Source organism: Benincasa hispida, chromosome 9 (genome assembly GCF_027475165.1).
Source record: "Benincasa hispida cultivar pf3 chromosome 9, pf3_genome.v1.1, whole genome shotgun sequence".
Classification (NCBI taxonomy): Eukaryota; Viridiplantae; Streptophyta; class Magnoliopsida; order Cucurbitales; family Cucurbitaceae; genus Benincasa; species Benincasa hispida.
Window position 1 is genome coordinate 21,127,644 of NC_143486.1, and position 12,085 is coordinate 21,139,728.

The following is a 12,085-nucleotide window of genomic DNA, read 5'->3' on the forward strand; positions in this document are numbered from 1 at the left end:
GATTTCCTTCAGATGAGCCTTGTATTTACAAGAAGATGATCAATAATTCAGCAGCTTTTCTAGAGTGTACGTAGATGATATCCTATTCATGGAAAATGATGTAGGTTTACTGACTGAAATTAAACATTGGCTGGTTACCCAATTCCAAATGAAAGATTTGGGAGAGGCGTAGTTTGTTCTGCGTATTCAAATCTTTCGTGATCGAAAGAATAAAATGTTGGCCTTGTCTTAAGCATCATGCATCGACAAGATGCTTGTCAAGTATTCAATGCACAACTCCAAAAGAGGTTTGCTACCTTTCAGACATGAAGTTTCTTTGTCTAAGGAATAGTGTTCTAGGACACCTCAAGAAGTTGAAGAGATGAGACGAATCTTCTATGCATCAGTTGTTGGTAGATTGATGTATGCGATGTTATGTACTAGACCTGACATCTACTATGCAATAGGGATAGTCAGTAGATATTAGCTGAATCCAGGATTAGATAACTAGACTGCCATTAAACCTATCCTCAAGTATCTTCGAAGAATGAGGGACTACATGTTCATGTATAGGTCTAGGGATTTGATCCTTACAGGATAGATAAACTCTTATTTTCAAACTGATAGGGATTCTCTAGGAAATCCACTTCAAGATCAGTGCTTACTCTTAAAGAAGGGATTGTAGTCTGGAAAAGCACCAAGCAAAGGTGCAATGTTGACTCCATAATAGAGGCAGAGTATGTAGCAGCTTATGAAGCTACCAAAAAGACCATTTGGCTCAGGAAGTTCTTGACTGATCTGGAAGTAGTTCTAGATATGTCAAAGCCTAACACCTTTTATTGTGATAATAGTGGTGTTGTGGCTAATTCCAGGGAGCCTAGGAGTCACAAGTGCGAAAAGCACAACGAGAGGAAGTATCAACTGATACAGGATATTATGCATCGAGGGGATATGATCGTCATGTAGATAGCTTCGTGGCACAACGTTGTTGATCCATTTACGAAGGTCCTCACGACTAGGTGTTTGAGGGTCACCTGTAGAGTATGGGTCTACGGGATATGGCACATTTAGTCTAGAGAAAGTGGGAGATTTTGTACTTGGCGTGTATTGTATGCCCTAGTTTCTTATTTTGTGTACTTTTATATTAGTTTTGACTTTTATGATGTGCACCCCACTAAGTTTAGGACAAGTGGAAGATTGTTAGGGTTAATGCTCTAAATCTCATGAGTCCCGTAGTCTGTAATTGTAATGTACAAACAAATTATTTATCTAATAAAATTAGAGGCATTTTATTTTACATTTAGTAGCATTAACTCATAAAACCAATCAATTAATATCCAATGTTATTTTGTATAACTAGACATGTATGTGGAGACATATAGATGGATCGTGTTTAAGTGATAACCTAAACGGTCTGTAGTAGATAGATAAGGTCGGGTACCTTATCCTTGTGACACTATGAATATGACTCACTTTGTAGTTGTTACAATTGTTATAAAGTGCTATAAAAGATCTGATTCTGATCATTCATGTGAAAACATGAGAGCAGGGGTATTCTATATAAAGTGTTTGTATAAGCCCGGACCATGAAATGAATAGTCTCACTATATAACACCGTTGAAAGAAAAGAATTACATTTCACCAGGATGACCATAGATGACTTAACCTGAATCCTGAGTGAGTTGTGAACTCCTACTTATAAAGGTGGTCCTTTGATCTGCATGGGGAGAGTGGCTAGTTTAGCCGACTCAATATGCCTACCATTTTACTGATTCTTCTGATTGGGGTAGGAACGCAGCTACACAAGAAAAAATTCACTCATTCTCTATAATTAGAGTAAGTAGAGAAATTGCTCCCTTATGGACTAGTTTTGGAGCTTGAACAGTGTGGCACTACACCCTCTCCTGGCTCAAGAGGGGTTTGGTCATAGTTGGATTGTGACTTATTATTCACTAGAGAGCTCAATAGTACTTAAGGAGTTAGATGTAACTACAGAGGCAAAAGGGTAATTTTGATCCATTTTTACTTACGAGTAATTTGTGAAGGGTCGATGTACTATTGATTGGTTATATCTAATTGGCATAAAAATATATTTGTAGTATGAATAGTGCAGCTATCGGTCTTTAGTAGAGTGACAAGAAGTTAATGTTTTGGGTAATTTAATTAAAGAATTCAATTAATTATCCAAATACTATTGGAGCTTCAATCTATAGGTTCATAAGGTCCCCTCGGTAGCTCAACTGGGATTATTGAGAATCAAATTATTTTTGGGTTAATTTAAAATTTTCAAATTAATTAAGGGAATTAATTTTTGTTTTAGTTTAATATTATTTGATTTTTGAATTAAAAGGAGGGAGTTATGAATAACTTCCGTCCCCTTTTTTCTCTCATAATCGTGGATGTGGGAGGTTGGACAGAAGAGATTCCCCCCAATCCATTCAACTTAGAGAAGAGATACAGTGTACCTCCCAATTTGAACTTTCTACAAGTTTTATCTCCTCTCAAGAATATTTCTCTCCCTTTCCTAAATAAATCACAGAGCCCACAACTCCTATGGTTTCTCACTTCAAAAGAGAATACCAAGGTTACGCTGTGGTGGTGTTTGATTTTTGTTCATGTGTTGCATAATTTTGGAGAGGAATTTTGTGAAGGTTTTAGTCTTCAAGGGTAAGTTATTCGAACCTAAATTCATATATTTTTGTATTTAAGCATGTTGTTAATTAAAATGCATATGGCTTATGTATTCTAAATTTTGTTATTTTCGTAAAATAAAAAAAAAATTGGGATCTAACCTGCTTCCGCTTGGGTTTCACAAACCTTCATGAATGTGTTATCCAACATTTAAAAAGGTCACTTTTGGGGACTTTCGATAAGTAATTAAGGCTCCAAATCTCTGTGGATGGTTAATTGAGTTGTATGTTTTGATCTAAATCCTCAAATTTTGCTTGTTTGGCAACATGTTTATTTTGAAGAATTGAGGATGTAGAAGGTTGATAACGAAATTTTTGGTAAAGATTTGCTAAGTTCGAGTTGCCCAATCAAGGTCGGGAGGTCACTTCGTACTAAAATCTTATGGGGTAAGTTCTTATCTTTTTGGATTACTTCACAATTTGGAATTAGCTCCTAAAGGTTAAAGCTGAGATTGGGTTTGATGATTGGTTATGGCCTAAAAGTGGATTTATGTTTTAGGTTTTAATTAAAAAAAAAAATTGTGGAGATTATTGTTGTGCTTACATTTTCTGGCATAGATTGGGAGGTAAGTAATTACTATTGGTTCACCCTCGAACCCCAAGTTGATGTTAGATTGTGAATATGTTGGTTGTATAGTTTCATTGTGCTGGTAATAATTTGCTATGATTGAATGATTTTCTATGGTGGATTGATGTATGGACTGCCGAGGTGTTCTGAAAATCAATGAGTTATGTTACTATGATCATGATAGCATGTTTATGGTTTTGGTATGAAATCTGTATGTTGTATGTTGCATGATTAGACTGATGGTGATTGTAAGCACTCCTAACGGGTCATGTATTTTCACGTTGTGATCCTTCGAGTTCACTTCTTATGTTTATGTTTCAACGTCCCTATGGGATCACCACCTATGCTTATGATTGTGATCCTTCGGGATCACTATCTATGAAAGCATGCCTTTGGGTTCGCCTCTTATGCCTATGCCTATGTTATGAGATGTATACTTGTGTCTCGATGGGAAGACTAACAAGTTCACCTAGTGGGCTCAATGGTGGGTCACTTCCTCTTCATGTTTTTCAAATAAAGAAAATGAAAGGACGATAAATGACAAGAAGAATCTGTGATCGACCCTTTGGGACTTGACATTGCTACTACAGATATTTTCTCCAATTTTTATGTTTAGGTTAGAAGTCAAACATTCAAATTCTTTGTTTAGCTTGTTTATTTATTCATTCATTTATTTATTTTAAATTGGAGTTAGGGTATCCCAAACAACAAATTTATGTTTTTATTCTTTTGACGCATCGCTTAATAGAAGGTTTTTGTTACTTTTACTTAAGTTTGCAAAAAGTCCTATTTTCATGATACACATGCATGTAATAACGTCCTTATGGTATGTCTAGAAAGTTGGGTCGTTACAAAGTATTACCTTTTATTATATGCCACATTAGCATATTTTTAAAAGAAAATTACTTTGGTGCATATCGGGTAACATGTATATTCGTATATCCCACATAATTGTTCAATCATAATTTACCTTGTGATAAATTCTTCTTATTTATTTATAAAATATTTTAATTATTTTTTTTATGTGAATCATGACAAGGGATGCATAAAGATATGTACATATTGGAATGTATTACTTGTTTTTTAAGGCATGATGAGATCCACTAACATTAATATGGAGTCTCCAAATATTTATTAAGCCAAATTTATAGTATAAACGAAGGGAATATGGTACTCCTAGTAACTAGTACTACTACCTATTACAATTATTCATAATTTGACATGTCATTAAATGATACATAAATTTATTTTGTGGACCCACATTATTCTGAAATGTTACTACTATGACAAGCAATGAATGAAGGTTGAATGAACAATTCTCCATATCATATCAGTACTAAATTTATTTTATAGTATAAAATTTTTCCAGAAAGATTTCTAGTACTACAGAAGTATGAAAAATTTTCCATACTCTCTCCATTTGTTGTGTGCCATATCATCATGTTTTTAAAAAATAGGATGAAACCAATGAACATTAATGTGTAGTCCATAAATAATTATGAATACAAATTTATAATGTGAACAAAGAGAGTATGATACTTCTATAGTATTATGATGAACCAAAGATTTTCGAAGCCTCCAATCCGATCAAATAATGTTCCATTTCCTGCTCTAACTATGTAGTATTATTGTAGTAATGGGTTGATATCCACAAAGACTCTAACTCTGTAGTATTAGTGTAGCTTAAAATTCTTATTGTTTAGGTAATCGAAAGAGGAGGGTTTGATTGATTGTGAGTGCTCTAATTGTACAGAAGATGATTGAAAATTAAATTGCATGGAATTAAAGTTTGAAGACGATCGAACGAATTGAAATATCAATGAAACAAAGTATCTAGCCTGGATTGTGTTGAGATTTTTCCTAATTTGTTTATTAAATCATCGATTACACGCACGAAGTAACTTGTAATCTTGCATGTTTAAATTTAGCATATCATATTTAGAAAAATTAAAATCAAATTGATCTTTATTTCTACATGAAAAGCATCCTAGATATGCAAATAAATTAGAATTAAGTTATAGGGCCATTGCTAATATGGACGAAATAATTCATAAATGTCTAATGAAGTCAATTCCCATATAGGTCATTTAGATGAATGTTAATTGTTTGGAAATGCTAAAACAATTTAGAACCGTAACTTAACTCTTTGTCACCTAGCGATTTAAGGATCTAACGATTACATATTAAGTATTAATGTATGAAGATGAACTAAATCTGCTAGGCTAACTTATTAGATAAACATAAGCAAATGCAATCAGAAGAATAATCACAAGATGAAAAATCCTTAAACTATAAAATTACAGGCTAAGAAAATTGTTCACAGCCTCATGAGTTGACAAATCAAGAAATAAACCTCAAAATTCAAGCTAGATAATCGTATCTTAACCTAGAATCATACTTGAAATCACCTAATAATAATTGATAGAAATCTTAATTGAATAGGAAGATTGAAATACAGAAGAGAGGATTTCTATGTAATTTTGTGATTGAAAAGTGCAAGCATCTAGGGTTTTTCTTTTATAATATCGCGAAGGTGTCGGGACGCTACAAGAAAGTTGCCTCTCGAGTTGATGTGCAGTATCGCAACGTAGTGCAATGCTACCGTCGCATCACCTCCGTCTAACTTTGTAACGTTGTGACACTCCTTCAAATTTAGAAAACACTACTATCGAATTTGGGCGCCGCGACAAGCACCGTGTAGAGTCGTAGCACCAGCCCCTTTTTCTTCCTTTGTATGCTTCTTGTCACGGTTGACGTTTTACGTCTCCATATAAGTACATTTTAATTCATAATTGATTTTAAGGATTGATTAGTACTTGTACCATCAAGAAATAAACATTTGAAATACAAGAACGATCCCAAATTAGATGGAGATAATACATTTTCATTGCAATCATAAAATTTTCTAACTTGTATATTTGTTTGGGAAAATTTTTAGACTCCCAATGATGAAACTCCCTTTGTTCTCACTCATGAATATTCTTTTGCCGGTAGAATCTAAACTATTTTTAGAAACATACTAACACAAAGAAGTGGAGGTAGTTGTAGGAAATTTTCATGCTACCAAACTATTGAAAATTTTCCGTGATTAAATATTCTCATTTTTTAAAAATTAAAAAATATATATATAATTTTTACATTTTTAATTAAAAATGTATTTATTTACTTATTTTGAAAATGTAGTAATTCTTAATATAAAGAATGATTAAAAAAATCTTATTAGTTAGATATTAAATTTCAGTATCTAAATTTTGAACATAAATACTTCTCGAGATGTTTTTGTTTTCTACACGGCAAAGAGGTTTGTTTTTTTTTTTTCTTTCGAATACAATTAGAGGTAGAAAGATTTAAACCAGATTTCGTAGTTTCTAACATACTCGGATGTCAATGAGATTTAATTAAACCACAAACATGCCAAAGATATATATCCATTACACAAACACAATATACACACACTGTTGATTAAAAAAAAAAACAAACTGGAATCTACTTAAAAGAGAGTGAGATACCTTATTGTAATTCATCCAGCAAAAAGTAAAAAGGTAGAAACAATATTTACAAAAATGATATACATATAAGTTGAAGCAAGGTGGATTTTGAGTTATTTAGAGCCTGTTTTTGTAGGGTGGTTGATCTTCACAATCATGACCGTGCAAGGAGCCCGAAGGGCGCAATAATCACTCACACTCCCTAATAACGCCCTGCAATTCATTTCATCATCATCCATCAATGAATTTCACCTATACTATACTTCTATTTATTTATTTACCATAATTGTTCTGAATTATCCAATGTTCAAGTCAATGATGTGTTTCTCAAAAAACAAATTATAAAAGAATATTTAGATCGAGACCAAACTATTTTATACCTATGAATCTTTTCTTTATTTACAATAATATTGAAAAAAATTCAAAACTGCTGTGAATAAAGTATTTGGTGAAGAGAATTAGAAGACAACTAATATATTTTTGTTAATATTTAGTTTAATTGATAATTTAGATTAATTAGTGTTTAATTAATTATTTTCATATTTACTTGTAAGTCTATAAATAACCCATTTAGAGTTTGTAATAGGGAGCTTTTGTATATCCATTTTAAAATGAACTTTGTGTTCTCTCTAGAAAGTTCTCTCATATTTTAGTGATGGATTTCTCTTGCTACTAGTTGCATCAGTATTTAAGGAAAACAATCTTTAAATAAGTAAATAATTTTTATTATTAATATTAAAGAAATTATTTCTTGGAAAATATTTACGCAAAATTTTAGAACTACCAATGATCATTGTCTATCAATGTTCATCAATGTCGTCACTGATAGCTATCAGCCTCTATTCTTGATAGTTCTAAAATTTTAGTATATCTTATAAATGTTTTGGTTCATTTTTCTATATTTAAAAATAGCTCTTAATATTACGTACACATCAATAATATTTCATTAATAATTAAGAATGTTTCACCATTTAAATAAGTTGAGAATTCTTATTTAATAGTATCGTTTATTAATGATATAATGGAAAATGTTGATCATTTTATGTCAAGCCAACATAAGAACACATCAGAATGTTAGAAAAGACGGTATGTCGACCAAATTTGATACTTTTGCATAATATTATTATATCTCAATGATTGGTTAACAACATGAACATATTACATATAACTTGAAAATCTTATATTTTTAGTTATTAAAAAAGGAAAAATATCCATGTATACCGCTAAATTTTAGAAGAAGTTGTATCAATTAAAATTTTAGATTTGTGTTAATAACCAGAGATTTTGACGAATTTTGTATCCCTATTGTACTTAAAAAAATCGAAAAAAAAAAAAAAAAAAAAAATAGCCATTAACGGATTAAATGTGTTTTAGAGAAAGTACCTTTTGATGGCTCCATGGCCACGGCTTCCTACCACGAGCACCGAAGCCCGATGCTTATTCGCCGCCTCGCACAGTACATACCTAGCATCTCCTTCTTCAACCTCAAATTCGACATCACAAACCTGCAAATCAATTCAATTCAACTCCATTGCTTTTTTACTCTCTTTTCTGTTTTCTACAGATTTTCCAAGTATTCTATACCATTTCTGTTTTCTCCATTAATGATTTACAATTCGGTCAGATTCGGGTATATCATTAACCACAATTCGAAATTCAAACGATTGAGGTAAGGTAAATCGAGAAATTCAAACTGGATCGTTACCGATTTTGCAGCACAAATTTCTCTGGCAATTTTGAGAGTTCTCGCAGCTTTCCTCTTCAAATCACCGTCCAAAGCTTGGTAGGTTTCGACCGATCCTGCAATTCCTGATTGTAGTTTCTGAGATCACTAATTGCCTCTCTAAGAACTCGATTATAGATTGTGGATGGATTTCTGTTTGAAAGTAATTAACAGAGGAGGAGGATCGATCTTACTTCCTGGTCCGGAGACGCCGACGAAGACATCGGGAGACGGTTTGACATGAACGACAACGAGCTTGAACGGATGTAATCGGACTGTTTGAGAGAAGAATTGGTCCAGTGTCCACTCCAGGGCGGCGATTGCGCATTCGCTGTCGTCGACTCCGATTACCATCACTGGCTTCGCTGCCACTGCCACTGCCGCTGCCGCCATCGCCGCCGTCGAAAGGATTCAGAACGCCGCCTGTGTATGGGAGTTGGTGAACTGGTGTAAAACGGGGGAGGAGGAGAAGGCGGCGTTTTTCTATGTTCGAGGCAATTTTGTCCACGTGGCAGGTCGTGTCAGCAATTTCTGTGCCATTAACACAATGTCACCCAGGTACTTCGACACCTTCGTAAACGTGGCTAAAATATTCCCAAAGGTACACTTGTCTGATGTAAATGGAGAAGAAAAATGACTTCTCATTAAGCTTCCTTATAGAATATTATACACAACAGAAATAACATAAATAATAAAACTGAATAACTAAATACTGTTATAACTAATATGCCCCCTCAAACTGAACTATACAAATCAGAAATTCCCAGCTTGGGTAATATGCTAAAAATCAGCAGATCCAGGAAGTGTCTTGGTGAAGACATGAGCAAGTTGTTGATGAGACCTCACAAGATGAAGCTTCAAATTATGAAATGACAATCAGGCTCAATATGTTTGGTTCATAGAAAATAGGATTTGTGACAAGATGAATGACAGCTTAATTGTCACAAAAGATAATAGTCGATTGAATAGCAGAAACGCACAAATCTTGAAGCAACGAAATGATCCAAACAATCTCACAAGCAATGGATGCAAGTGCCTTACTCAGCTTTAGCTGAAGAACGAGAAACCATATTTTGCAGTTTGGATTTTCATAAAACAAGTGAGTCACCAAGAAATATACAAAAATCTGAATTTGACTTTCTTGTATCAGGACATGATGTCCAATCAGAATCAACAAAAGTGCGCAACTGAAAATTCTTCGTAGGAGAAATCATAATACCTTGGCCTGGAGAAGACTTTAGATAACGCAATAAATAACGAGCAACTGTCAAATGTGACTTACATGGTCAGGCAATAAATTGACTCAACTTATTTACTGCAAACACAATATTAGGCCTCAAAATATTGAGATAAAAAAGTCGACCGATCAACCTCTTATAAGAAGAAGGATCAACTAACGCCGAGGTTTTTCCTTGTGTTAATGGATCTCCTGCAACAAACAAGTCTCGATCTATACAAAAACATGCTGCTTTTTCCATTCATTCCTTTCAGGATCCAATATCAGAATTCTTCAACTTGACAGTCGGATCCATCGGTACAACAACAAGCTTATCTCCCAAAAGATCAACATCTTCTTGTAAAGTATAATGTCTTTGAGAGATGGAATACCTTTCAATGAACGTTCAAGTTCAAGACCTAGAAAATACTTCAAAGGTCCTAAGCCTTTGAGTTTGAAACACTCATGTAACAAAACTTTAAGTTGATCAATCTGTTGAGAATTTGCATTAGTGATTACACATCTACATACATCAATAGTGCTATAAAAGTGTCACCCGAACAACAAACAAATAGAGAATAATAAGCTTTAGATTCCCTAAAACCAAGAGAAATCAAAGTGTCAAAGAATTTAGCAAACCGCTGCCATGAAGCCTATTTATTTCTTTAACTAGTAGACTAATTTTCCATTCTCTGAAGAGGAAACATGAGGCCTATAACAAAGAGGATCCATGTACACTTCTTCAAACAAATCACCATGCAGAAAAGCATTGTTCACATCCAATTGTAACAAAGGTCAATTATAAGAAACCGCCAATGTGAGAAGAACTCGAACTATTACAAGCTTAGCCACGGGAGAAAAAGTTCCTATAAAATATAACCCCTCTTCTGAGTATACTCCTTTGCAACGAGTCTTGTCTTATAACGTTCAATGGAACCATAAGCACGATGCTTGATCTTGTAAACTCATTTGCAACCAATGCTATATTTTATAGGAGGCAAACTAACAATATCCCGAGTATGGTTATCTTCCATAGCTTAAAGTTCAAGTTGCATAGCTTCTTTCCAATGATCAAAAGGTATGGCTTGGTGATAAAATTGGGACTCATAATGGGAAGAAATGGCTAAAGAAAAAGTTCGAAAAGTTGTTGATAAATGGTTATATGAAAGATAAGAAGAAATGGGATAACGGGTAGAAGAAGAAGGCAAGGAATGGTTGGAAGCAAGACTACAATGATAGTCTGGTAAGTATGAAGGTGGTCTAGCAACTCGAGTTGTTTTGTGAATAGGCTTAATGGTTTCAGGTGGGTTAACCTGACTATTTGTAGGCATGGTAGGATTATTGATAAGTTCATTTTGTTCTAAAATTGGTACATAAGGTATTGATGTTTATAGGGGAGCTGGTTGGATAGTGTTGGGAAAATATGCTTCTGGATAAGGAAAAATGGGGGTTGTTAAATGTGTTGAGTGTTAGGTTATATGTCCTAAAACTCACATTTTGTAAAATTAAACAATTCTATTTTCAATAAAGAAGTTATTAAGGTTCATTCAATAAAATTGTTATTGAATATGTAAATTGCACTTGTAAAAACTAAATCCAATAAATAAGTACTTGGACTTTATGTGGAGACATAAGAGTGGATCAAGTTCAAGTAGATACCTAAAAAGGTCTATAGTATATGGATAAGGTTGGGTACCTTATTTTAGAAACACTATCGGATGCGGCCCACTTTGTATTTAGTACAAACGATGTGATCCTGAATTGTTCATGTGGAGACATGCGAATGGAGTCATCCTATACAAAGAGTTTGTATAAGACCAGACCAAGAAATAAGTCACTCTTACTTGTTTACTATTTAAAAATAATTATTTAAAAGCGATGACCTTGATAACTTGACCTTAATCCTGAGCTAACGATAAATTTCTATTTATTCAGGATTATCTTTAGATTTGCACGAGTAAGGGTTGACTCAACAGTGTCGGCTCAATAAGTCTCTCATTTCAAGGGTAAGATAGGGTAGATAGTTGAGGACATAGGGTGCAAGATGGAATTTACTCCTACCCGCTTTTAGAGATGGTAGAGAGGTTTTTTTTTTCCTTAAGTGCTAACTCCGGGTCTTGAACCCAAGGAGCCACACCCTCTCATTGTCCCAAGAGGGACTTGATTTGATGATTGGATCACAAACCAATTGTTCATTAGAGGATTAATGGGACTTAAGGAACAAGATGTAATCTTAGGGGTAAAACAATTTTTGATCCAGTCGTTATTACGAACAACCTGTAAAATGTCAACTTACTGATCATGGTTAAATCAATAGGATAAAAATATATCTACAGTGAGGGGAGTGCAACTACTGGGCTTTAATGGAGTGACCCGGTAGTTAACAAATGTTGATTAATTAGGTTTAAATAGTTTAGCCAA

At 33.8% G+C, this 12,085-nt stretch overlaps 1 protein-coding gene across 2 annotated transcripts; it reads right to left on the reverse strand.

The window, feature by feature from the left end:
- Positions 1-6,649: 6,649 nt before the first annotated feature.
- Positions 6,650-9,538, reverse strand: LOC120087092 (universal stress protein A-like protein). 2 transcript variants are annotated; one of them, XM_039043972.2, is made up of 4 exons: positions 8,643-9,538; positions 8,431-8,534; positions 8,109-8,230; positions 6,650-6,938 (listed from the first exon to the last, which is right to left on the reverse strand). In XM_039043972.2, the coding sequence occupies exons 1-4, from the start codon at positions 8,839-8,841 to the stop codon at positions 6,839-6,841; spliced, it is 525 nt and encodes a 174-aa protein (XP_038899900.1). In that variant the 5' UTR covers positions 8,842-9,538; the 3' UTR covers positions 6,650-6,838. The 2 variants fall into 2 exon arrangements, with proteins under 2 accessions (XP_038899900.1, XP_038899901.1); XM_039043973.2 differs by having other exon boundaries at positions 8,431-8,525; positions 8,643-9,046.
- Positions 9,539-12,085: the final 2,547 nt, after the last annotated feature.

What these genes read in the sequence shown, in the direction of transcription:
- LOC120087092 (XM_039043972.2), bottom strand. Translation starts at nt 8,841, where the DNA reads ATGGCGGCAGCGGCAGTGGCAGTGGCAGCGAAGCCAGTGATGGTAATC. An exon ending in CGGCGTCTCCGGACCAGGAA is followed by an intron (nt 8,535 to 8,642) that starts GTAAGATCGATC and finishes AACTACAATCAG; the next exon opens with GAATTGCAGGATCGGTCGAA. An exon ending in GGCCATGGAGCCATCAAAAG is followed by an intron (nt 6,939 to 8,108) that starts GTACTTTCTCTA and finishes AATGAATTGCAG; the next exon opens with GGCGTTATTAGGGAGTGTGA.